This window comes from Micropterus dolomieu, linkage group LG14 (genome assembly GCF_021292245.1).
Source record: "Micropterus dolomieu isolate WLL.071019.BEF.003 ecotype Adirondacks linkage group LG14, ASM2129224v1, whole genome shotgun sequence".
In the NCBI taxonomy this organism is placed as follows: domain Eukaryota; kingdom Metazoa; phylum Chordata; class Actinopteri; order Centrarchiformes; family Centrarchidae; genus Micropterus; species Micropterus dolomieu.
In genome coordinates, this window is record NC_060163.1 from 24,665,391 (window position 1) to 24,691,793 (window position 26,403).

At 41.7% G+C, this 26,403-nt stretch overlaps 3 protein-coding genes across 4 annotated transcripts in view; all 3 read left to right on the forward strand.

Moving 5' to 3' along the window:
• The window catches only part of rnf213b (ring finger protein 213b), a 35,609-nt gene extending 12,854 nt beyond the window's left edge, over positions 1-22,755 (forward strand). Inside the window, exons 26-65 of the mRNA XM_046068718.1 lie at positions 77-3,892; positions 3,989-4,125; positions 4,209-4,307; positions 4,425-4,537; positions 4,647-4,760; positions 4,870-4,916; positions 5,033-5,189; positions 5,431-5,566; positions 5,755-5,943; positions 6,028-6,161; positions 6,820-6,995; positions 7,077-7,280; positions 7,465-7,652; positions 7,731-7,851; positions 8,006-8,106; positions 8,334-8,513; positions 8,826-8,971; positions 9,060-9,159; positions 9,588-9,699; positions 9,968-10,172; positions 10,331-10,518; positions 11,379-11,501; positions 12,137-12,238; positions 12,321-12,563; positions 13,661-13,742; positions 13,835-13,869; positions 13,964-14,067; positions 14,162-14,312; positions 14,404-14,569; positions 14,667-14,761; positions 14,861-15,109; positions 16,692-16,824; positions 16,931-17,014; positions 17,762-17,945; positions 18,858-19,059; positions 19,150-19,227; positions 19,417-19,614; positions 21,126-21,215; positions 21,562-21,740; positions 22,271-22,755. Of these exons, the coding sequence (XP_045924674.1) occupies positions 77-3,892; positions 3,989-4,125; positions 4,209-4,307; positions 4,425-4,537; positions 4,647-4,760; positions 4,870-4,916; positions 5,033-5,189; positions 5,431-5,566; positions 5,755-5,943; positions 6,028-6,161; positions 6,820-6,995; positions 7,077-7,280; positions 7,465-7,652; positions 7,731-7,851; positions 8,006-8,106; positions 8,334-8,513; positions 8,826-8,971; positions 9,060-9,159; positions 9,588-9,699; positions 9,968-10,172; positions 10,331-10,518; positions 11,379-11,501; positions 12,137-12,238; positions 12,321-12,563; positions 13,661-13,742; positions 13,835-13,869; positions 13,964-14,067; positions 14,162-14,312; positions 14,404-14,569; positions 14,667-14,761; positions 14,861-15,109; positions 16,692-16,824; positions 16,931-17,014; positions 17,762-17,945; positions 18,858-19,059; positions 19,150-19,227; positions 19,417-19,614; positions 21,126-21,215; positions 21,562-21,740; positions 22,271-22,409 (9,300 nt within the window). The 3' untranslated portion in view covers positions 22,410-22,755. The remainder of the gene's footprint in view (positions 1-76; positions 3,893-3,988; positions 4,126-4,208; positions 4,308-4,424; positions 4,538-4,646; positions 4,761-4,869; positions 4,917-5,032; positions 5,190-5,430; positions 5,567-5,754; positions 5,944-6,027; positions 6,162-6,819; positions 6,996-7,076; positions 7,281-7,464; positions 7,653-7,730; positions 7,852-8,005; positions 8,107-8,333; positions 8,514-8,825; positions 8,972-9,059; positions 9,160-9,587; positions 9,700-9,967; positions 10,173-10,330; positions 10,519-11,378; positions 11,502-12,136; positions 12,239-12,320; positions 12,564-13,660; positions 13,743-13,834; positions 13,870-13,963; positions 14,068-14,161; positions 14,313-14,403; positions 14,570-14,666; positions 14,762-14,860; positions 15,110-16,691; positions 16,825-16,930; positions 17,015-17,761; positions 17,946-18,857; positions 19,060-19,149; positions 19,228-19,416; positions 19,615-21,125; positions 21,216-21,561; positions 21,741-22,270) is intronic.
• Positions 1-26,403, forward strand: part of LOC123982851 (zinc finger protein 502-like) — a 441,737-nt gene that overhangs the window by 311,985 nt on the left and 103,349 nt on the right. The window lies entirely within an intron of this gene.
• The window catches only part of cep131 (centrosomal protein 131), a 29,138-nt gene continuing 26,467 nt past the window's right edge, over positions 23,733-26,403 (forward strand). The window contains exons 1-3 of the mRNA XM_046068728.1: positions 23,733-23,889; positions 24,976-25,172; positions 25,372-25,466. Coding sequence (XP_045924684.1) covers positions 24,984-25,172; positions 25,372-25,466 — 284 coding nt within the window. The 5' untranslated portion in view covers positions 23,733-23,889; positions 24,976-24,983. The remainder of the gene's footprint in view (positions 23,890-24,975; positions 25,173-25,371; positions 25,467-26,403) is intronic.

A 26,403-nucleotide genomic window follows, 5' to 3' on the forward strand; every position in this document is an offset into this window, starting at 1 on the left:
GTAAAGCAAAATTTAAAAAATTACCTCAGGATACAATTGATTTTTATAAATCTATGTGTTTAATTTGCCCCAACAGATGAAACTTGGACTTCTTGACATTCTGCCTACCATCCAATGTAGACCTCCAAAAGAGGTGAAGCAGTTGTTGGCCAATAGAGATCTGTTGAGAAAACAGAACTTGGATCCACTCATGGATGAGCAGGAGTTTTGCAGTGAGGGAATTCAAAGACCTTACCAATACTTAAAGCTCTACAAAAAAAATCAGAATCTGGATCATTTTAACTACCAGGAACGATCTATAACGGGGGATCCCAGTGATTGTGTCAATCATTTTCTGTCATACTGTGGAATGCAAGATCCATCTTGGGCTGAGCTGAAGAACTTCTCCTGGTTCCTCAATGTGCAATTGAAAGACTGTGAGAACTCAATTTTCTGTGACCCAGATTTTCTGGCTGACCAGCTACCTGGTTTCAAGGGCTTCATTGTGAAGTTCATGATCCTAATGGCAAGAGATTTTGCCTCACCATCGCTGAACACACCTGAACGTCCCATGCCGCAAATTGAAAACAGTTTGGAGGATGACCTTCTTGCCCGTTTGACAATTCGGAAGCATTGGGAAAACGAGTCTCATCCATACATTTTCTTCAATGCTGACCGATCCTCAATGTCTTTCCTTGGCTTTAATGTGCAGACATGTCAGAGGCGAAAAACACTCAGTGCAGTTGATCCTCACAGCAACAGGGTCCTGATAGAAAATGTGATGTCAGAAGAACTTTTTCAAGGTTTGGAACGGCAAGGGATCTCTCTCACTGAAGACTTTGATAAGTTGCCCAGGGCGGACAAAATCAGAAGGATTTCATGCGTTGTTGGTGCAAAGAAAGGAATGCGTGACAGGAAATTTGATCCGGACCGAACATATGAGCTCACTGCTGACAATGTGATGAAGATGTTGGCCATACACATGAGATTCCGGTGTGGAATTCCAGTTGTCATCATGGGAGAGACTGGCTGTGGAAAAACCAGATTAGTCAGTTTCCTTTGTGCTCTGCAGAGGGAGGAAAGACCAGTACAGAACATGGTACTTGTCAAGGTACATGGTGGAACTACAGCAGACATGATTTACCGAAAGGTTAGGGAGGCAGAGATACTTGCTGAGAAGAACAGTAGAATGCACAAGCTAGACACCATTTTGTTCTTTGACGAAGCAAACACCACAGAGGCCATTTTTGCCATCAAGGAAATCCTGTGTGACCTATCAATGAAAGGGGAACCACTGAAGTCAGGCAGTGGCTTGAAAATAATAGCTGCTTGCAATCCTTACAGGAAGCACTCACCTGAAATGGTGGAACGTTTGGAACAGGCAGGTTTAGGATACAGGGTGAAGGCAGATGAAACAGAAGAACGCCTTGGCAAAGTCCCTCTGAGGCAGCTGGTGTACAGGGTTCATGCTTTGCCTCCCAGCATGGCTTCCTTGGTGTGGGATTTTGGTCAGTTGAGTGATTCAACTGAACGTTCCTACATCAAACAAATTGTCCAGAAGATAGTTGACGACCATCATTTGCCAGTGGCCTGCAAGGACATAATATCAAATGTGCTTGGAGCCTCCCAGAAATTCATGCGAAGTCGGAAAAATGAGTGCAGTTTTGTCAGTCTCAGAGATGTGGAGAGGTCTATGAAAGTGCTAGTTTGGTTTTACCAGCATAGCGAAGTCCTTTTCAACAACTTTTCTTATCTCCATGAGGATTACAAAACACTGAAGTGCTTGATTCTTTCAGTTGGAGTCTGCTACTACCCATCCCTGGTGGCCAAAGAGGAGTACCTCGCTGAAATTTGTCAGTACTTTCCAGTTTTTTTCCGTTCTGCAGCAGCATTGCAGGAAGAGATTTCATCCTGTCAAGACTTCTTCCTTCAAAACATACAGACAAGGAAGACTATAGCCAAAAATGTTGCACTCAAAGAGAATGTGTTTCTCATGGTGGTTTGCATTGAGCTCAGGATCCCACTCTTTCTGGTTGGTAAGCCAGGCAGCTCTAAGTCACTTGCTAAAACAGTGGTTGCTGATGCCATGCAGGGCCAGAACTCCCACTGTGAACTATTCAAGGAACTCAAGCAAGTTCATATGGTCTCCTTCCAGTGCAGTCCTCACTCAAGTCCTGAGGGGATCATAGGGACATTCAAAAACTGTGCCCGCTTCCAGAAAGACAAAAACATGGACGAGTACGTATCAGTGGTGGTGCTTGATGAGATAGGATTAGCAGAAGATTCTCCTCAGATGCCCCTGAAGACCCTTCATCCTCTCTTGGAGGATGGTTGCATTGACAATGAGAGGCCAGATCCACACATGAAGGTTGGCTTTGTGGGCATTTCCAACTGGGCTCTCGACCCAGCAAAGATGAACAGAGGAATATTTGTGTCCAGATGGGATCCAAGTGAAGATGAACTTGTAGAAACTGCCAAGGGAATTTGTTCATCCTCCAAACAAATTCTCCTGAAAATCAAACATCTCTTCCCATCTTTGGCAAAGACCTTCTTATGCGTCTGTACAGAGACCTCAAAGAATCAGTTCTTTGGTCTAAGGGACTATTATAGCCTAGTGAAAATGCTCTTTGCCGCAGTCAAATCCACACAACAAGAACCAGATGGCAGACAGTTGGTAGAGGCCATCTTGCGTAACTTCAGTGGACAGCCAGAGGGTTTTGACCCTGTCATATTTTTCCAAGAGGTTCTCCAAAACTTAATGGAAATTCCCAGACCAAGCACCTTGGAAATGGTGAAAAAGAATCTTGATTATGACACCAATCAGGAGAGCCGTTACCTCCTTTTGCTGACCACCAACAATGCTGCTCTTCATATCCTTCAGCAACAAATCTTTGCCAAAGGAGACTGTCCACCTCCTGAAATTGTCTTTGGCTCAGGATTCCCAAAGGACCAGGAATATGCCCAAATCTGCCGTAACGTTAACCGGGTGAAAACTTGCATGGAGACCGGACGCACCGTCATCCTCCTCAACATGCAAAATCTTTATGAAAGCCTGTACGACGCCTTGAACCAGTACTATGTTTACCTCAGTAAGCAGCAGTACGTTGACCTTGGTCTCGGCTCCCACAGAGTCAAATGTCGTGTCCATACAAACTTCAGACTGGTGGTAGTGGAGGACCAAAAGAAGGTCTATGAGCACTTTCCCATGCCTCTCATCAACCGGCTTGAAAAACACAGGGTGGATAGGAGCACTGATCTGGAACCATGGCAACGCAGGGTTCTCCACAAACTGAAGGAGTGGTTGAAGGAATTCTCAGGTGAGGCCTCAGAGGATTTCAAGCTGTCTGATATTTTTGTTGGCTACCATGGTGATGCCTGTGCCAGTGCTCTCCTGCAAGCACTAGAAATGAGAGCGCAAAAAGCTGAAGACAGTGCAGTACAACAGAATGAAAAAGATAACACACTGGAAGAAGATGAACCAAATGAAACACTTGAATCAAATTCAAACAGCCAGAAAGAGGTAACAGATATGGAGGACGAGCAGATGGGGGATGCAGTTGACATAGAGAATGGTGGAGAAGACATTGAGTCACTGGAAAAGAATGATGAGGAATCTACTGAGGTATTTGATGACGAGACTAAAGTGATGTCTGAGAGCGAAGAAATGATGGAGACTGAAAACGATGTTGGGTCTGCAGGGGAAAACGAGGAAGAAGTCTTGGATTTAGCTAAATGTCTCTTGTTGAACTGTGCCACCCCTGATGCTGTGGTGAGGCTCAAGGATTCAGATTTAGCAAACCAGGAGAAGGAGAAGCTCCAGAGAATGTACTTCCAACAGCAGCATCACCACTCTCTCCGAGACTTCCTGGAAGATTGCTTGAACAAGTATCGGGGGTTCAGCAAGTTTCTAGAGGTAGGCCAAAAATCACTGCTCCACTTATGTTTTTCTCATTTCTTTACCATCTTTACAAACCGTTTAAATCACTATCCCCTTTGTGTTCTTCCATAGATAACAACGTTCTCCAGCTTGTTAACCAGATCAGATGTCAAGGTTGTAGCCCATGCCCTAGGACTGCACACAGACACAATCCTCCTGCTCTCTCTCCACCAGTTTGACACCGAGGTCTCCTTCTGCAACAAGATACGGTACTAACTATTTATATAACAGCAGCACTGCTTATTTATATTGTTGTATTTTAATATTTCTAATACTTGCATCTCTGTGTCAGGGGCTTCCTTCAAGATGCTGGCCACTCTCTTCACATCCTGTTAATCCAGATGGACCTCGAGGAATCCCACTGCAGTGATGAGCTCATAGCATCAGCAAAGTAGGGCTTAATGTCAAGATCCTGAACAGATAGCAGTGGGATTTTATGCATGCTGAGTGGTAAAATGGACATTGCATGAATTTCTCTCTTTATGTTTATGGTGCCATCTGCCTCCAGATATTGCACCATGAATTACCTGATGTCACTGGAGGATCAGACCTGTTGGGTGATTTTCATTGTGAAGGTTTCTAGGATCCCAAGTCAGTCTCAGTACATTGGTTTCCAAGGAGGTGAGTACTAAGTGGATTATGATCGTTATTATAATGTAGCTATTCGGTGACTGCATTATGCATGAAGTTTGACAAGATTAAAGCCATGTTTTTGTCTTTGGTATCAAAGGAGTCTGGCACTCAGTACATATTGATGACCTGAGGGATTCAGAGGACATGAGCTTAAACCTGTTGGGTTTTTGTGGAACTCTCATTAGCAACCTACTCAACCCTGCACCATCAGGTAGAAACTCGCATCTTCTGGACAAAATGTGTGATGTGTTAGAGGTGGTTTTATTGTTTTCTTGACTAATGTTTACAGTTAAATAAACAGCATTCTTGATCTTTAATAGAACACCCTGAAGATGGTGAAACAGTGAGGAAAACAAATGACTCTCAGGTAGATACAAATGTGATCTTATGAGCAAATACACCTTATGTTCCATTATATGTTTGTGTAAAACAAATCTTAGTTTTTAATGTTGCTTAAATTTAATGCTATTTGTGTTTGTATAGGCAGATAGAGCCCACCTCCATAGCCTATCCCTAGTGAGATCATGTATCCAAAAAGCTGTGGGTTTGCTGAGAGACACCAATGGCGTTACATCACGAAGCATGCAGCGAATGCACATCCTTCTGACTCTTCTGGGAAATCGTCAAGGGAAAATAGGAGGTGAATATAGTCATCTGAGAATGATTTTAATTTGGAAAATAATCCTTCAAAATTGACCAGAATGTATCTGAAGGAGTCTGACTGGGTTTGTTAATCCGTACCAATCACTTATTTTGTGAATTATTTTTTAGTCTGTAAGAAGCCAACATCTGACTCTAATGTATGGGAGGAAACAGTTTTATCAGTCTTGTTGCATCTGCGACTGGTTTCTGATAGATGTTAACTTTATACTTTATTAAAGCTCACTTTCAGGAGGTGTTGTTGAGTAGACTGGCAAAGGCTCTGGCACAGAGAGAAGAAAGGATGGGCTCGCCTAAGGAGTGGGTGAGCAGAGAAGCCAAGAAACGCCAGGCTCTGCAGGAGGGGGGAACTCTGAGGTAAAGTTGATAACCCCGTGTAACTTGTTCCTTGTAAACTGGACAAGGTTGTTATGTGCATTTTCATTCAGATCCAGCAGCAGATCCTGTTTAATATTGGCACTTCATGCGCACTCTTTAAGTGCTTTCTTGTTTCTGTTCAAAGATTTGATAAAGTGCAACTTTCTTTTGTTTTCCTTAACTGACAGACACACCCTGTGGCGCTGTCTTCAGTCCAGCGTGACTCCAGTCTTGGCCAGCATGTTGGAGGTTATGGACAGGTTTGCCAATCTGGACCTGCTCTCTGATGACAGGCTCAGCGAGGGCCTGATAAAGCTGTGGTTGGACATCCTGGAAGATTCACAGATTTTAGACCTAGCACCTCTCCAAAGCCCGAGGTATCGTTGATTACGTGTTCTGTGTAATCCCCACTGTGAATTTAATCAACAAAATGCATAATCTTTCTTTATTGTAATTTCTAGCGAGTCAGACCAAGAGGTGCTTGTGAACCACTACTTCATGTTGGATGGTGAAGAACAACCCTGTGCTGCTGCTTTCAGCTGGCTCATCCAAATGCACCTTGAAAGCCTCTGGGAAGAATCCGAATTCATGCCAGGTTTGAGTTTTTTAATGACTAAATGTATAAACCCATGAACAGATCATAAAGTAAATATGTAGGGATGCACCGAATGTTCGGCCACCGAAATTAATCAGCCAAAAATAGCAAAAAAAGTCCTTTCGGTGTTCAGTCAAAAGACAGAATAAATTTTACCAAACAATTACGTTGACATGTTGGCAGTGTGGAAGCATTTTAAAGTTTCTGAGAAAGACGCAAAAATTGCCGTTTGCAGTCGCTGTTCTGCTGAATTGTCTCCTAGCACATTCACTCCATCTGTGGCTGACTTCTTAGAAAAGGCAACAAACGGTCTGACCCGCTTTGAGTGTTTCTGTCACTCGTTTGTGAGAAGGCGATTAAGCTGGAGTGCACACGTATTCAAGCCTTTATGGTAAATCCACTGAAACAGCCCAGAGCGGGCTGACAGGCAGGTTAGAGACTTTATCCTGTCAGTTTCTCTCTTTACAAAGATAAGTGTTACAGTATGAGAGTCCTACCTGAAGAGAGGCTGTCAAGTCTTCATGTTACGCAAGAACCACATACAACATTATTTATCAAACTGGGTCAGACTTGATGAATTTAGGATACACATGTGACATCCCTATGTATATGGTATAGTTTCCAATAGTTTTTTCTATCTTTTATGACTGATCCCCAGTAACAAGAGAAGATGGCACAGAGAGGATTCTCCAGTTTGTGAGCGCCTTCAACAACAGCAGGCTGGGCAGTCACTTACAGAAACTCTCAGATGAGGAGAGACTGGAGTATGGCCACTACTTTCTACAAGACTTTCTGCTGCTTTCTTTGAAGATCAAGTCAAAGGACGAGCTTAGGGTATAGACATTATGAGTCACAAATTTAGGTGAAACATATTTTTGGAACAGCCAAATAGACTTTTTTACATGTCATTTACAGGTGTTCACCAGGGCCATGTTGGGCTGCGTGTCTGAGCTTCAGACATCCATGGGTGCCGTGACTGACCTCTCTCCTGCTTGGATAATGGCTGCTGCCAAACATTTTGCCCCCAGACTGGACACACTCTGCCACATATTTCTGCTGCTGCCCCAGCTAGCCGCTGACGTCTTTCAGCAGGGGTCAAAGAGGGAGCCCCAAGAAATGGTGAGAATAACCTTTAGGCTTCATTTTAAACATCTTCATCATTTGAAATCTCTAAACGTCTCTGTGACTATTGCATTTATTTGGTGGCACCAACAGGTCAAATTTCCACTTGTGAGTTTAGTTTTGATGGGATACTTCTGTAACCCTCGATCACCGTTTGTCGTACTGTCATCATTTTTGGCAGGTGGAGGACATTTTAGCTCTTGGTGTCTGCGTGGAGCAGACCAGACTGCTGACTTTGACGTCCGTGCAAGAGTGCAAGTCCTTTGTGAGCAGAGTGGAGTTTCTGCAGCCATGTCTGGATAGGGTGTTTGGTCAGAGATACAGTGCACTCTGTAGCCGTAGCACTGTGCAACATCTGGACTCCATCAGGTGAGTCTGGAAAGATGTACAGAAACAGTGAGAAAAAAGCTTTTCAAGGTTTATTTCTAACCTATTTTGCCCCTTCAGGTCACTGTGGCAGGGGATGCTGGTTGTTGCATCTTTCATCCAGCACGTAATTTTTAAAGTTAAACAGAATGACTCAAGATTGAAAGAACTGACTCTCAAACACTGCAACCTTCACCTAAATGTAAGTAAAATGGTTTTAGGGTCTGTGATTTAGCCGAATTGAGAAGCCTCTAAAATCCTGATGCGTCCTGTCTCAGGATAAAGTTAGTTAGCAGATAAGAGCCCAAACAGTACTGCTTTTTATTCACTGACTTTGTCTTCTCATTTTCTTACAGCTGATGCAGGCGTCACCTGATGTAAGGAGCGTGGACACACTGCAGCAGCTCATCCGGATCCTCAATTCTTTTCATAATGAGGGCATCAGCAGGGAGCTGAGGTCAGGATTTTTGTAATTTGTATTCAAATTATTATATCAGTTGGTATTTCAATTTAAGGGAACTGGATGTATTCCAGTAAGACATTTCAAAAACATGGTTTATTTTTCATTTACATTTCATTGGAAACAAGTAGAAACACGTCACCGTAACTCTTTTAAGCAACCAAATGTTATGTCTCATCTCCCAGTGCAGTAATTGATCTCTCATGGTGTTTTGTTTGGTAAAGGTTTGGCATTCATTGCCCAGTTTGCCTGTCGGAGCTCACAGAGCCGTCCGTCCTGCCCTGCCAGCACGTCTTCTGTTTGCCGTGTCTCCAACAGTGCATTCAGCCGCACAGACGTTCATGCCCTAAATGCAGGACAGACCTGCCGCCCGACTTCAATCCGACTGTTTCTGACACCATCAAGTGAGTTCAGGAAAATCCATCATAGAAGTATATTCATTGCTGCTCAGTGCAACTCTTTTTCTGTCTATGAAGGTGTTAAATAATCAATTTCCTACTGTGGCTGCACAGGTAGAACTGGTTGTTACACCTAGAAGAATTTGTACCAGCTACTAATAGGAGAGAACACAGTGAGAGCCAATTGTTTCTAAAGTCAGGGAGAGGTTGCAGGCTCTGTTTACCTGAGCCCAAAGGAACACAAGCGTCTGTTTATCTGAAACTGTCGTCTAAGAAATTGTTCAGCTTTTCAGTAACTTCTTCCTTTTCATGCTTCAGGGCAGCACTTGAACAGCAGGCAGCGATCAGAGGCTGCTGTAACTCCTTCTTCCTGGAGGTGGTGTCCAGGTTCTGTCTATCAGAGGGGCAGAGGCCCGGAGAGGGAGTGGTGGAGCTGCTCTTCTCCTTACTTGTCTTTGCTAAAGGTCAGTGAGCGAATAAGTGAATCATAAAAACTAGGTAATTGATGAGATAACGGGGCATTTACCACTTTTGTTCGTTTGTGTGTTGCAGGCGATGTGTACAGGACCAGAGAGCTCACGCCCTTCCTGGAGTGTGTGGATAACAGTCCAGTGGTGCGATCTGTGCTGCCAAAACTGCTGCTGCAGTACAGGTGCGTCCACTGTACTTCCTTTTTTTCAAATTTTTGCGTTAGAAGTGAACATAGAAAAACTGACAGTGGAGAAACCTGCAGCTGGTACACCCAGTAGTAATGAATTCATTATGATAATCCCAAAAAGGGAGATACAACATGAAAATGAAAATGTAGATGTAACCCTGCTAGGGGAAAATGTTCTTATTTCCAATTGTGTGGATTTCTATATTCTCAGCTCAGTTGAAAGAGAAATGCTTCTGTTCAGGTTGGGTAGATTTTCAAAAACAGATCAAATCAAAAAGTCAAGGCCATCAGAGAAAAACAGACGTCTTGGAAATTTGGATTTTGTGATCCAGTCTCTTAAAAAGTACAAAATGTTTGTACTTACTGTAACTACAGGAAGTCTTTCTAGAAACTGCATGTTTGTGAATCGTTGTGTCTGTCAGTTTTGACCAGGTGAAGGGTCACATTCAGATCTACCTAAAGAATCTGGAGGAGAATCTTCTGACCAGAGAAGACCATACTGAACTCTACCTGCTGTTTGTCAACTGCTTCCAGGTAAAAGACGCAAACTTCACAGCATTTGTGTTTTCTGCATGAATCCTGTCTTCAGAGTGATGATAACTGTGATCGTTATGTTTGTTTCTTTCATTTGGGCTTCGTGTTTGGCGGTAAGTAGTATTGTTGTTTTTGACGTGCCTTCCCCAGAGATCACACGTCTCACATGTATCAACATTTCTTTCACCACGGATTCTCTGCAAAACATTTACGTATAGAGTCCCAGTTAAATGCCATGACTTGTTATTAATACTCTATATTTTCTCAGGACTCTCTGTTGTGCTCAGAAGCGAGAGAAGTGCAACAGAGCACAGAACAGCAAAGGCAAGAAGAAACTAGTTTCCTGAGCCGGATGGCCAGTAAACAGACTCCAGACAGAAAAGAAGACCCAGCAGAGTTCCTGCTCAACATCGCCAGGCTGAGAATATGCCTGAGCAATGCTGCTCGGCTGCTGGGGAAAGCTGCACGTCAAGGTGTGTAATGCAGAACTTTAACTTAAATCACAGCAGCTCATCATTTAGACTGTACTCATTGTTTATTTGCACAGGGATTTAGTTGTAGTGTCTGTAGTTTCAGGATAGAGGGTGGTAAAGGCCCATGTAAAGTTTTCATGTTTCTTCATGTAATGCAGGCAGACATGGAGTGGAGGCTCAGTACCTGCTGCAGGTGAAGGCAGTGTGTGAGTACTGTGGTAATGACTGGCACAGGGTTTACCTGCTTCGAGCCCTCCACAGGCTCTCTGGTGTGGACTGCATACTGTCCCTGATGAACAATCCGGCCTGGAGATGGGTCTTCCCTGCTGATCTACTTCGACTTCAGGTATGTTAAAGAAACTGCAAAATTATTCTGACACTGGCTTGTTATAACAAGAAAGTTATTTTTCTTTCTTGTCAGTATGATACTTTATTTATATTCGTTTATAGTGGTTTTGATCACTCTGAATGAGAGTTTAACCAGTCAATAGACTTGATCAGTTCATTCAGAGACGCTTCATGTGTCCCTCAGTATAATGACTAAAGAAATGTTTGTTTGTTCCTCAACAAAACATATTTGAACAATGGCAGATATGTGCTGTTTTACAGTGTTGATATTTTTTTTATACGTTTAGAACTACAACTAATCATTACTGTTATAATTAATTAATCCGGCAATTTCTTTCTGAATTAATTATTTTGTCTATAAATATCTGAAAATACTGAAAATGTTTAATTTTCTAGAGCCCAAGTTGATGTATTCAGATCAAATATAATCAGTTTACAATCACAGAAGAGGAAATGGGCAAATACTGTATTAAAGATTGAGAAGGTGGAGAAGGAGTTTGGGTATTTTTAACACTTAACAAACAACTAATGATTATTTTCATTATTAATAAATGTGGAGATTTTTTTGCTGGATTAATAATTTTGTCTACAAATATAATCAGTTTACAATCACAGAAGAAGTGGCCAAATATAAAAAAAAAAAGGGAAGGTGGAACCACAAGACTTTTGGCATTTTCATCACCTAACAAAACACTTCATGGAATATCAAAACAGTTTCCAATTCATTTTCTGTCAATCAGCTAATAGAGTTTTTTAACATTTAAAACATAGAACTACTGATTTATTAAATACTATTAACTTCTCATTTGTAGTTTGGAAGGAAAACAAACACTTAACCGTTAAACTTTTGTCTTTAAGAGGTCGATTCCAACCAACGTGGACCAGTTCCTCTGCTGCGGGACGCCTTACCGAGCTATGAGAGACGCCGTGGCTCATGTTCTGCTGGAAAACAGATCTGACAGCTTCATGACAGAAATACAGGTCAGAGAGACTTCAGAGATCTTAGGAAGGCTGATAAAAATGTTAAGTTAAGTTTAGTTTATGAGCGCGTAGCAAATTCATGATCCTGCTTCAGTGTTTTCTGTAGACACGGTCATGTCTCCTAATGATCACTAGAGGTCAGGGAGGTTGACACACTGAATAACTTAATATTTAACTCACCTTATTTAGCATTTCTAAGCACTATATAAAAATTTAATGAATTGTTTATAACACACTTTAATGTAGTTATAAGCGTTTATTAATGTACTGTATTTGTCAACAATTATGACTCTGAGGAAAACGGTGTTTTACTACGCTGTTATTTATTGTATGTTTATGAATCCGCCTCCACTTATTGATAGGCACAGGAGGAGTTAAAGTTCTTGACAACTACATTGCTAAACACTTATATCTGCTTACAATGATGTCACAGTGTGTTATTAGTCATTTATGAAAAGCTTATAAATGCTAGAGGTAAATTAAAGTGTTACCAAATGTGAGTCTATAGATCAATACTTACGGAAACCTGTTCAATTACTCTGCCAAAGCAAAGTTCTGTCTTTCACCTGTCTTTTTCATTTTGCTCACATCAGGTATTCCTCTTTTCCATCTCTATTGTTTTATTTTCTCTGTAGAAGCTGAGAGGTTCTCAGATCAGCCTCCTGGCCCTGGCCTTGTTCAGACAGGTCACCTGCCGCTACAAATCACCTGAGGTCAACCTGCGTCCCTCCCCACAGGTCACTATGATGTAAAATGGTAATTTTACCTATTGTAAATTTACTTTCTCTGTTTAACATGTGGCTCTACGTGAATTTATAGGAGACGGCAAGACTGAAAGAACTCCTGAAAAACGTCAAGTTGTCAGAGGAGTTCGAGGCTTTCTGCGATGCACTTCTGTCAAATCAGATTGGTGGACCGGCCTCAGATCTCCACATCAACAGAAATCTTCCCCTTCAGAGACAAACACTGGAGCTGCTGGTCCATCTGGACTCCGTGCTCCTCGGTGGAAATCCTCTACTGGTTCCTCTTCATCAGATAGCATCCCAGCCTCAGAACGTTACAGTAAGACCCTTCTAATCTCTTCAAGTTTTCACACAAAGGTCTGTTTACTAGTGGTTAGTACCAATCAGCCGGTGAAAACAGTTGTGGAATGACTTTTGGGCCTCTGGAGGAGAAAATAGCCCTGATATTGTCATATCATCTGGGTTAGGGCTGGACGATTAATCGTTTTCAAATCGAAATTGCGATTTGAAAGGACGCGATTAGCTAATCGTGAAGACGGCAATTAAAATGTAGGTAAATTATACAGCGTCTGACCTGTTTTTAACAGTCATGCAGTTACAAATTCATTCCGTTGTCGTCCTTGTGTGACAGATCTGCTCACCAATCACAAGCACAATGCGCCTCCTGTTACTGTCCTAGTCTCCGATCAGAGCGGGCACAGGGCGTGCACATTTTACAACAACAAACGAAACTGGAGGACAATGTGGGTTAATGGCTCCAGCCGAACAGACGAGCGTTTAGCCTGCACGTTGTTAAAATGTTGTTAATTTGTCATTTTGTTTGCTTCAACTACTGATAACAGCTCTCTGTGAGCCCGCTCCGCTCTCTGCAGGCTACATTTCCCACGTGGAGCACTTCAGAATAAGAGCGTTTTGCCTGCCTGATTTTGCTGACGTGTTCAGATTTTGTTAATTTGTTAAGTTGTCCTTGATTTTAGTGCTTCTGCTACCATGGTTAAGTAGACTACGTAGTTAAATTGTTTCTTCTTTGTCTGTTTTAACTGTGTTTATTGTTGTATATACGATCGGGAGTCTGCACAGGGTGTTTTATTTTGCTGCTTGACGCAAAGTTCCATCAAAAATAGACTGCCAGTGAATATTGAACTTTAGCTAAACTTAAGAAGAAGAAAAAATCACAAATCAAATCATAATTGCAATATCTGGCAGAAAAATCACAATTTGATTTTTTCCCCAAATCGTTATTACCAACCTTTATCTCTTGACCTTGGAGATTACAAATGTGACACTGACCGTATAATACGAGAATCTAAATTTCACTTGCACACTGATACATTTCCAGATAAACCTATAAACTGACGCTAATAAACCTTATTCATATTCTATTTTTCATTAACTCAACTTGCTTTTTCCTCCAAGAACTCCTTTCTGCCGACCATGCCCGATGATCACACGAGTGAAGTCAGACAGTGGATGAGCAGAGAGAGAACACAGATGTACTGTAAGTATTTTACATTATAAAGGGCCATCATCACTTCTCTATTAATAATTTATCAAGATATATATAGATTATGTCTTTTACATCATTTGCAGATTGCGCCAACAGACATCCATGCTTCGTGGGAGAGGTTTGTGCTTTTTGTGTCTGTCTTGGGAAGCATTCTTTAAGAATAGAGACATTTTAATAAATAACACATTATTTGCTTCTCTGTTGTCCCGTAGTGTGGTAGACCCGTGGTTATCTCAAAATGTGCAGACTGTGGACTTCCTGTTGGTGGGCAGAATCACAACCCAGTTTCTGGATTTACTAAACACATGGGACAAAGGTATTAATCTCGTCAGTCAGCCAGCTTTGTGAGAGTATTTTCAGTCAAATATTGGTGTTTAATTTGATTCGTGTTCGTCCTCGTGTGCATAAAGTGTCGTCGATCAAACTCGGACAGGACACATAATAGGAGAGGCCTGTCGGAGATCTGAAGCTCCTGAAAGACAGATGACTTATGCTCAGTCCTGCATCCTGCGGCTGCTTACACACCTCGCCATGCTTCAAGGCGCTTTAAGAGATAACAGAGTGAGACTTCAATTAAATTTGCCCCCGATATCACTGGTGCTGAAAAATACACATTATGTAATTATGCTCCTGTGGTGCTTTTTTGTTGTAGGGAGTCAGTAACATGATCCACCCCAGGCCCCGTGATGTTCTCAACTTCCTGTGGGACCACCTTGAAAAGGACATGACTGGATTGGGGCAGGCGCTGGATCAGAACATGGACAACACAGCAGTTACTGTTCATTTGATTCTCAATACCTGCACAAAGTTCTCTACAGGTGATACTGACTTACCAACGATTTCCAGCATACTGCCTCTATTGTTCATGTAAAACACACGTGATATAATTCTGCTGAATGTTAAAAAAAAAAAAAGGTTCCCATGGCACGGGGCGGGATCTGTCCTCCAGACAAGGACGGCAACAGTGGGAGAAGCTCGTCTGTGATTCTGCCATCAATCCAGTACTTCAAGTAAGGAGAACATTGATTTTGGTTTGTGGAATTAATACTGGGGATGTTTTCATAAGACAGGGTGATAAAATCTTGTTTCTTCCACTTGCCTGTTTTTAGGATTTGCAGAAGAATCTGGCTGAAGCTCAGGAAAGAATCGGTGCTGATGATGGACTTGCTGGAAGTCCCCTGATGAATCTCCTTTACAGGGATCCTGGGAAAATCATGTCCCTCCCCTCTGACTGCCCGACGCATCGCTCCTCCTTCTGGACTCTTCCCGAGATGATGACAGTGGAGCGCTTCTCTCAGTTGGTGGGAGAACCTCTGGGACGCAGCTCGTTACCCCTGCTGGTCACGTTTCTCGAGAAGGTATCTTCATCAGGGGCAAAGACCGGAGACACAGTGGATATTCACGTAACAGGCTTTTTATATATCCTGGCCAGGTATATTTGGGGAAAGGATTCATTGTGCTGCCTATAAATATAAATGTGTGTAAATTTAACAAAACTACGGAAGCCCTAAGCGGCCATCCATTCAATACAATTCAATTACTCCATTTTCCCGTGATTACAGGATCATTTTCTCGTGATCTCGAGATAACAAAACAGTAAACACAGGGGTCGGCAGGAACGTTTCTCAGCGGTAATTTTAGTGTGATTTTCAATGATACTGGTTAGCTCAGTTGGTAGACCGCAGGACTCACAGTTGCAGGATTGGTGTTCAATCTTCACAGTAGACCAATTTTAATTTTATTTTATCTTTCATAATCCTCTTCAACAAAGTTCTTATGAAGAGTCTGTTGCTGGACTGTTTGCATCCGGGCGATTGGTCCAAATCCATCAACCTATGGACTTTCCCATTAGGCAGAGGAACTTCCTGTGCTTCTCATTCAGGGCAATCCATTTAACGTTACACATTTCCTGACGGCTGTTGTGAAGGTTTGGAAATAGCCATTGGGAAATGTGTGATTGGGTCGGCACGGTGGTGAAGTGGTTAGCACTGGCGCCTCACAGCAATAGGGTTCGAACCCCGGTTGCCCATGCCTTTCTGTGTGGAGTTTGCATGGTCTCCGGGTAAAAACTTGTCCATACTGGTTGTTTGTCTATGTGTGGCCCTGCGATGGATTGGCGACCTGTCCAGGGTCCGATGTCAGCTGAGATTGGCTCCAGCCCCCTGCGACCCTGTACGCAGGATAAGAGGTTGACGAATGGATGGAAATGTGTGATTGGATTCCCCTGAACCTCTTCGTAACAACTTTGTTGAATAATATAGATAATGGATAATAAAAAACATAAGTTAAAAAGGGTAAAAAAGGAGTGAAAAATATATATATATTTGAATGGATGGCCACTTTGGGCTTCCGTACAAAACACATATTTGGTTCTTTTAACATACCAATTTTTGGGGGATTGGATGAAATTTGTCAGTACGCCCAGTTCAGGGTCAATTTGAAGAATTTAAGCTACTGCTTCACACTGGAGGAAAGTTTTTGAAGGCTTGGCCTTTTCTGGAATATAAGATTTATAATAACTTAAGCTGTTTAGATTTATTTAAGAGCTATAACATAAAGTTATTTTTTATGTGGACCCCTTGCCTAATATTCCACCAACTTTTACTTGTATCTGTTGAGTAGTGTTTATGTTAAAAATTAGACAGAAAAAACATGCAATACTGTTTTGGGGACAGCAGTGAGGCAGAAATGTTTTTTGAAAATATAGAAAGTTTTCTGACGGTCATTGAGATGAACTTGAGTCCTGTAATAATAAAAGTTACTTGCCACAGGCTTCCATGGCTTTCCTCAAGCTCAGGTTTTGCGGTGTTCTTTCCTAGTGAATATTATTGTATGTTGCATTACTACATGTTAGTATATGTTGATTAACAAGCGAGTTGCGGCCCTGACATAAGTGTGAAGTGTTTGAGATGTACTGACTCTGTGGTGTGTTTGCCCCAGATACACTGTGTGAGGCAGTTACATCACCTACCTGAGCTGGCTGCTTTACAGTCGGACCTGCTGAGGGTGTTTCCTCTGACGTCAGACTCTACACCTCCGACTATTGCACTGATGTTACAGCAGATACCAGCAGGTGATTACATTTTCAATATGAACGTACAACAACAAAGAAACAGTAATGCAAACATCACACACACACACACTGACACAAACTGAGCTTTCATCTTTATCCTCATCAGGACACCAGAAGAAGATGCTGCTTGAGAGAGTGGAGACATTCATCAAGGTGTGGAACTGCCTCAGAGCCGAGTTGGCGAACAACTGTAAGCATGTCTCCATTAACATTTACAGTTGGAACAAATGATTTATTGCTCTCACTTGTGTTGTAATCAATATGACTCGATTAGACAAACAAAACTGTTTCGTCCTCTACGTTACTACTTCTATTACTATAGTACAAATAACAACTGAACTTCAGTTACTGAGCATTTTTTACGTTACGTTACTACATGATTTAAAACCTAAATTGTTTTAAATTCTGGGTAAGCTACACTATAAAAGTGTGATTTTAAGAAGGGATAAATTTATTTATGACTCAAATGTAAGTTGAGACCAGCATAGTGGTGTGAATAAAATTTAAGTTAAGTTTTTTTGAACAACAATATAAAAAATAAAGTGTTTGTTTGCTTTTTAGGATAGTTACTGTTTCCAGTCAGTTTAAAATCGGTTTGTCGTCACTGTTTAATGTGAACAGTCTGAAGTGTCTGGAATCATAATATTTAGTGATTAACTGGAAACATTACATTTTGTCTCTTATTTTATAATACTTTAAAATATAATGAATATACAGTGTTGATGTATCGTTATTGAATCAAATCCTAATTTTCTAAATCAGACTGAATTGAGAAAGAAAAATATTAATCACTTTTAAATTGAACCGCCAATTAGAAAATTCAGTTGAATCGGTGTGAAACCAGACGTTTACATCTAGATTTTCGGAGTGTCCCTCATCTCTGTTTCCTTCTCTGCCTGACTTTATAACTTTCTCCCATGGCTCTGTGTATATATAGCAGCAGACTTGGGTGTGGATGTGAACTTGTGTGAGAAGGAGGTGACATCCGAGAGCTCCGGGGAGTTTCTGATACCGTGTCGACACGGACCGGGGTCGTGTCTGCGAACCCTCGTAGACTTCCTGTTGGAGACTCACAACAGCCTGGTGAGAGCGGCCAGGAGCGTGAGCCTCCAGGAGGACAGGTCAGTACGCCCGGTCCAGAGTCAAATGTAAAGATGATTTGAAAGCATGAACATACGAGTGCAGGGTTCATCAAGCGAACCAGGTTTCTTCTTCTTTAATAATAATAATAATGGCTATTTTCTTCTATCTGAAACATTATCCCCACCAACAGTTACTCCAAAGTTTTCTTAGAGCTTTCTCATGTGTCTTAAAATAAAAATATGTACATATTTCCTTAGTTATGTGAGAAGATTGTTTTTCGGTGCTGCGTTGGACAATCTAATACATTCGAGCTTTACAAAAAATAATTCCAGTAAGGGCTGAGCTTGACAGTTCATTCTTGACTTTGGAAACAGCAGTTGGACGACAGTATCAAATCAAGGTCTGTTTAATCACTTGCTCTGGAGCTTTTTTTACCGTTTCACATAGTCTTGAGCAGCAGGTTGACTTCATGGATCTGAGTGTGACACAGTTTAAAAACTCCACAATAAGTGAGTGAGTGGACCTTTTGGCAAATGTTCAGGCTCATGAAAAAGAAGTACTTTTTGTGAGGCTGAACAGGTGATAAAAGAACTGAACGCTGAATGAAACACAGTTCTCTTCACCAGGGTTCCTTGATCATATATTTGTAAGGGGTAAGTGTGCAGTAAATATCACAAACATCTGTGTTTGTGTGCACCTCTTGCTCTGCATAACATTCTGTGCACAAAGCCCCTTTCTCTTACTCTCACCTTTAATTAACTTAGTATCATAAACTGTTGTGAAGAGTTTTGACATCTTATAAGCCTTCAGACTCATGTTTGTGTCATGCACAACTGGACTTCCTGGATCAGTACCACAGTATGTGGTCTTCTTGCCTGTACCTGTAACATCGTGTTAAACCTATGGTTAATACAGCTGATCGTGGACTTAAGCGTGTTTTATTTCCCCAGTGAATACAGCGTTCCTTTAGAGAGGATATCAGAAACCCAGCTGACCCTGTGCCACCCAGAAAGAGAGCTGCTCCCTCTGGTTTTAGCCCACTGCCACTACACCTTGAAGAAAGGTGGGGAGACAGACAGCAACTACGACCTGAAAGGCATCCAAACCCAGCTGGCCCGCCGCTTCCTGGCTGGAAAACCTCTTATCAAAGCGGTAAAACTCAAAACCAATCATACAATTGCATGCAGATGTCCGGTACTACCAAACACTCTGCTAACCAGCACTGTTGTTCTTTTGTATCAGGACACCTCGAGGTACTTGAACAGACATCTGCAGGATTTCTCTGTGGTTCTAACTGAGGTCAGAAGCAAGATTCATCAGGTGAGACCTATTGAACTTGACTATTTTACGGTCGCAAAGTCTTAATCTGAAACTGACGAATGCCAGCCCAAGAATGTTCTCAGTAGTTTCCCCCTGTAGGATTTTGTGAGGCCACTTTGTTAGAGGTCAAATTCCTTCCCTCACACGTCTCTCGGTGGCCTGTTGACAGTTTCTCTGCCTGTGCTGCAGGAGCCGCTGAAGGGTTCGGTGAGCAGTGCCATGAGAACGGTGCTGCGTTCATACACAGATGTTTGCGATGCTGTGTATGTGCTGGAGATCGGCCTTCGCTTTCTTGGCAAGACGGGCGGGGATCCTCAGGGGCCTCTTTTGTCCTACCTCACTGATTCGCTGCAGATGGACCCACAGATTTCCAGCACTGTAGCCAAGGTAGAAACCCACAGCTATATCCATTACAACACAGCTATTCAAAGAATGTGATAATGTTGTCTATGAAATCCCCATTTAAATACTTTTTTGACACTAACGTGTGAAGAAGTGAAATAAAAATGTTCATCATGCCATGTTACTGCCTTCTCTGGTGCTCTGATTCTACCTAAGCCAGGCAGTATAGCAGTAATTTGCATGTTTTAGTTCAATAACTAGTCAGTTTACATTGTACTTTAAATCACGAGTCTCATTTTGGAAATGTACCAGTCCAGACATTCTTTGGTTTTCATTCATTTCTGTTAAAAGCAAGGACATCACTTTGTTTTGAAAAGTTGAGGGGGGCATATGGGGTCAGATTAGGAGTTTGAAGAGACACTTTGTTTGTGAGACATCACGATACGCAAAATTAGGTTCACGAGAAAGAGACTAAAAAGATCCTTAAACAGTGTTTAAAGACTTAATTTCCCGCATTCTGGTGAAACTGTTTTTATTTATGTAAAAGGAAGCACAAAATTCAGGTAGCACGTTACATTTCAAAATATGTAAATATAACAGAATATTTATCAAGGGGTGGTGATGGATAAAACATATGCCTTTGGTGTGAGAGACCCGGATTCGATTCCCACTGTGACCCATCCACCATTGTGTCCCTGAGCAAGACACTTAACCTTCACATCGTTGCCTCCAGAGGCGTGTGACCTCGGACATGTATAGCAATTGTAAGTCACTTTGGATAAAACCGTCAGCTAAATGCAAAATATAAGCCAGTGCATCTCTCAGGCATTCTCTGTTGCTTTTAGATCTGTTTCTCCTGTAGATCAACTTTTCTCATGTTTCTCATCATCCCTGCTGAGGCCTAATTTAGTCTTCCCGCCTCTTTTGTTGTTAAAGTTCACGTTTTTGGGTCATTTTAGAATCTGTTGCTTTTTTTTTTTTTTTTTTTTTATAGAATAAGTTCATTTTTTGGGAAAAAGCACATTTGTTACTATATTTTAATTGCATTGCATATTTTCATAATGTGCAAATAAACCTTTCTAGAGGCATTTTCATTTGTTATTTAACTGCAAGCTGTTTTTTTAACAAATTATGCTTTAAAAAAGTGGTGGGGACAAAATCAGCCATTTCAAAAAGTGGCACCTAAGGTTAAAAGTGTAAAGTGTATTAGCAGACTATTGCATGAAGGATGTAATCATCACAGTGAACAAGATGAATTATCATTATGAAGTTCTGCAGTGCAGCCACACATCGTCCACTGAATCTAAATTACCATTCAACAACAGTGAAATACTGACGATGCAGATTTTGTGATAAATTACACAAGTCAAGCCAATTTGACAGGTTTGCCATACACATCTGAACAGCTGCTGTAGAAGGATAACAGTACAGAAAAAAAAAAATTAAAACCGTATCGTCTGCATTCAAAAATGGTCTGCTAAAATGCAGTACGTGAGTTGTAGTTCAGGAGCTGGGATGGTCTTTTGAAGTATTAAACTGTTTCATTTTCTTTTCAGGGTCTTGGAGAGAGCAAACTGGAACACAGCATATTCACCTGGCAGCTCTTGACTTGTTGGAAATCTGAGCTTATGCTGAACAGAAAACAAGTGAGTATTAATAAAATCAAAACAATCCAGGAATTTACTGGACGTGGCAGTTTTTGGTCATAACGGTTAAACTGCACATACGCCATTTAAGACTTAAAAAAACACATAATCCATGGAATAAACTTCACCCACGGTAGCCACGTAGTTTGTTTTAGAGTCATTATTTTCACTCGTGAACTCTGCCTGTGACGGAGTTAAATTTTCTGGGCTGTAATCCGTTCTGACACAGCAAGCGCCCAGAGTTTGACCCCAATAAATAAATTTCAGGAATTCTGCAGTTTCTGCTTCTTTTTTTTTTTTTTTTTTTTTTGTTTTACATTAAACTTTGATTATGATCATGTTTCAGGACCCGTTTTGGAGGCTACCCTCAGAGTTTCAGCAGAGGCTCTCTGAAGAGCAGAGGAAAGGGCTGAAGGTGTTCCTCGCTCTCACAGATGTTGACATTTTCTCTTTGGAGCTGCATGAAATTCTGCTGTTGAAGACGAGCAACGCCATGCCGGACGAGGGATACCAGCCACACTGGGAGTAAGCACAAGCCATTTGTAACCCTCCCCCCTTTATAATGAAAACACAAAGTCAAGATCTACCATTTGTGAGTTCAGCTTTTGTAGGAGGTAATGCACCAAATGGTAAAACAACGCTAAAACATCATTGATATATATTCCCTAGTTTACTCGGGAGGTGTTTTTAGGGATACGAATTTATTGCAACCCATGAATGAAAGAAGTGTGCCTATTGTCAGTTGAAAGATTACCACCCTGGTCTGAAGGAATCCATTGATCCTAGACAGCTTTAATCAGAGTAAAGTGTGGCGGTCTCACCCGGGACTCCCCCCCCCGGGATTTGGAGCCTTTTGACATCCAGGACCAGAGCGTGACCCCTCCAGGCAGCCATCTGTCACTGGAAAAGAGCTTAAATTGTATCCCCTCAGCCACAGGTCATTTCTGTTGAGGCGGCAGCTGGGCAGGGAAATGAATAGGAATGCTTGTGGTGAAAACAGTGGATGCAGTGCTAACAGTTGTTTTCTCCATGCCTTCACTCCCTGCTGTCTCCAGCATCAGGTCCACCTTAGAGGTCCATTTGGAGGGGAAAGACCTTCCACCTCTGTTGGGACTCGAGTCTTTACCAGAGGACATCGCCCTCAGACAAGGGGCTGACGTGTGGAGGGCAGCTGTAGAGTTTAAAAGAAGATAAATGATTTCTACAGACGGCTGAATTATTACTGATATTTTTCTTTTATGTGATTGTCGTTGTTGTTGATATTTAACTAATGGGATATATTTGTTATATTACGATCGACTGTTTCATTCCATATGCAAGGATGCGTTTTGATTATCTGTGCATTTCTGTGATGTAAATATTGTAAATGTAAAGTTTTGTCTTATTTGTTAAAGGTTCAGATTAGAGAGAGTGTGATTGAGAAGAGAAGTAAATACATTTGAAGCAGACCTACTTTTATCCAATATGTTAAGTTCAATCTGTTAATGAGGCGTCAGGGAACAATCAATTCATTAAATGTGAATAAATGTGTATTCTCTGAGTTTTCTGCGTACGTATTTCACACTGATAACTTCACAACAGAAAATTACCTCGCACCTATATAACGTGAGACAGCTGCGTCGGAGGGGGACAAGTAGTTCAAAGAAACTCCCGCACAACTTAAAATATATATATATATACCGAGAAGCCATCTTTTGTAGGAGGAGACTTCCACTTAAAATAATGCAACATTAAAACATTCACTCACATTTCCATTTCTATAGATCAAGCTTAATCTTAAATACAACACAGTTTATATTAACAATTATAAATCTATCTAAAATAAAGAGTAATCTTTAATAGATGGATGTAGAATAAGTATAAACCAGAAAATATATAGTCAAATGTGTTCATAGACATACATTTTCTCAAATACTGCTGTCACCCCTATACATACCTTAAATTACTTTAAACATAGAATAAAGGAAGCTTTGTCTATGAACTGTATTATGTAGGGGATTAAGTTACACCCAGTGTTGTTGGTGATTTGTAGTTGTCTATTCTGGTTATTTGTTAGGTCCTGCTATTTGACTCACTTGTAAAACATGTTTTAATCTCAATGTGACTTCCTAACAGCAATACATCAATAGATAAATAGAGGAAATAATCGTAATAAACACAACATGTGACCTCACAAGTGATTAAAAACGCAATCATGTTCATACTTCATTCATTTAAATGTTGAGTAACAATGAAATTTATAGAAAAATAGAAAAAGTGATCACCATGAATATTACTTAAAAACCTCCACATTTATATACAAGTACAACAAACACATCAAGGCCTCAAAATTTCCTCTAATAACTTCAGAAAATGTGAATTTGCCAACACACCTCTCTTTGCAAAGTCAACCAAACCGTCCGTTTGAGCCACGCCCCCTTGAAGCTGCACAGTAGACAGACAGCTTCGCTCAGCCAATCAGATGCGCGAAGAAAGGGACAATGTTCTTTTCACACCAATCACGTACGTCGAGGGGCGGAGATTGTCTGTGCTGTTACCACAGAGATGATGTTACGCGTTATTTGGTTCCCTGTACTGAATCAACGGAGCAACTTACTTTCGCTGCTGGGAATTAAAAACACAACCGTGAAAGCGTACAAGAGCTTATCAGCGATGGTGCCATCCGGCTTTTGAAGTGAGTATTTAACTTGCTTGTACAGCAACCAGCATTTTTTTTGGGGGGGGGTGCGAGTTGATGGGAGAAACGTTGAAAGACGTTGACGTTAACTGTTAGCTAGAAATGCTTCATTTGACAAGTATCTGAAAACCAATTGTTTTTATTCCTCTTCAAAACCTACTTATGAGTGATCAGAGTACAGCCGTAACTGAGGCGATGGTTTGACAAATAAATGAACGTGATTGTATTGAAATGGCGTTACTTTCATCATTCAACATCCCGATTTGCATCAGTTGGGAATCATGTGTCCCAGTCAACAAGATAACGTTATTAACGGTGTAATGACGGTGTTGGTTTACTACTGTAACTGTAACTGGGACGTATTGAAATGCTTACTAGCAAACAATCGGCTGTTTTTTTTCCTCCAGTGCTGTTTCACACATAACGTTACCGATGTTTATCACATCTGTGAAGCTTCACAGTCGCTGTTTTTGTGATGGGGAGACGAAACCGTTGGCTAACAGAGAGCTAACATAACGTTACACCTGCCACAGTGTTGCAGCAATGGGAAAATACTGTTTAATGTGTATCTTGTTATGTGTGTTTTATTGTGTTTGCACTTGTGAAAGCACTTTGTAACATGGTTTTGAAAACTGCTCTATAAATAAAAATTATTATTATCATAAAATGTTGTCAGAACTTTAACTTAAGCATATGTTTTAGGAGAGCTGCTTTGAACTATACTATACTATACTATACTATAACGTCAAAGCCTCAGCAACTCTGCATTTCTTTAATCAAGGCTTTATTCATTAACTAACATGGTAGCTAATAAACATTTAGTTGTTAAAACACATAACGTTTACAGTACTTAAGTACTGCCAGTGTACTTTGATTTCAGTTTGTTCTCCCTGATTTTCCGGCTATCCAAACTGTAGTAAAAACAGTGAGTGGTTTTGTTGTTGGTTTCCCAGGGTGACAAAACAGTCATGGGAACGTGGTTGTTATTTCCTCTGTTGTTGTGGTTGCGCCTGCTGAATCGCTAGGCAAATGCGTGCATGCGTGGCCTGTTGTGTCTTATGTCTAAGTTCGTTTTTATTCCAGGTTTTCAGATGATGCATGCAACACGTAGCCCTTCATCCATCCGGACAGGTGCCTCAGGAGAAGCCCTGGACCTCAGCTTGTCAGGATCTCAGCTCTCTATGTCCAAAAGACCCAGCAGCGCATCTCCTGGGAAATACTTCTCTCGGTCTGTGTCGGTTTCGGTGGCTAGTGACAGCAGAGGGAAACGCAACACCCTGGTGAGTAACGTGCACTGTTTGATGTTCGCTTTCGTACTGGCAGCAGAATGGAATTGCTGATTGTTTATGAGTTGGCAGATAATCTATTCAAGATGCAGGAATGAGAAATATCAGCACTGTCTTCGAGGTTGCTTCTTTCAGAATTCCCCATGTGTAGTGTTCGCAAACAAATCTTCAACAAATCTTTTTAAATCCACAGAGCGATGCCAGCGCTGGGAGCTCCCGCTCCATCAAGAACCTTAGGCGGTCCAACAGCACCACTCATGTTAATCAGCAGGCCAACATCAGTTTAAGGTACAAACACAAACATACACGCAAACCTGCTGGTGTAATAACACCAACAACAATTTTGGACTAGACGTATTCCAGCGATCCCCTCTCACTTCTCTGAGTCAAACCTGTTTTCCTCATCCCTCATCCCTTATCACTGACATTGACACAACAAACTGTACAGTACGGTATGTACCCTGCAGCAGATGTAGCCTCAGGGAAATTTGCTCTTAAGATTCACTTAGATCATTAAATGACCTTTACAGTGACACACATGCCACTGAAAGATTATGGCCATGTGTTTGGAAGTGACAAAAAAAAAAGGATGTGTGCCTTTTAGATAATGTGCGTCAGACAGTTTTGGAGTGCAGCTAGGAACCATCTCTGTAGTTCAGCTGGTTTGCACTTTTGCTCTTAAAACCAGAGTGCTTCTCTTCAGTGAGCAACAGCTGGCAGCCCTGAAGCTTCGGCAGTTCGGACAATGGGATTTGTGACGCGCCAGCTCCTGCATGATAAAGAGTAGAGGGAGGCTGGGCGGCTGTTGCTAGGTTCGCGGGGTGCAGGGACTTGCTTTGTCCCAGGTTAGAAGGGGGAGGGCCGGGACCTCGAGGTCAGGTTACCCCTTCCACCAGGAGCCAGTGAAAGCAGAAGTGTGCGTGCATGCTCTGGTTCTATTGTCCGTCAGCTGCCGCCACCCCCCCTCCCCTCACTGCCTCCGAGGACGCAGAGCAGAGGGGCTTTAAATTTGAAGACAATCTAAACACCCCCAATACCCCCTGAACGTCTCCGAGTCTTTCAGGGCAGCCATTGGGTCACTCTCCACGCCTCTCCCTCTTTAATGCTTCCTCTTCTCCATGCATCGCTCTCTTGTGAAGCAAAAAGTCGAGGAATGTGCTGCCTGAATAGTGTTGTCAGATTGCTTTTCATTGGGCCAGCTGTCTCCACCCCCGACACCCCCCCC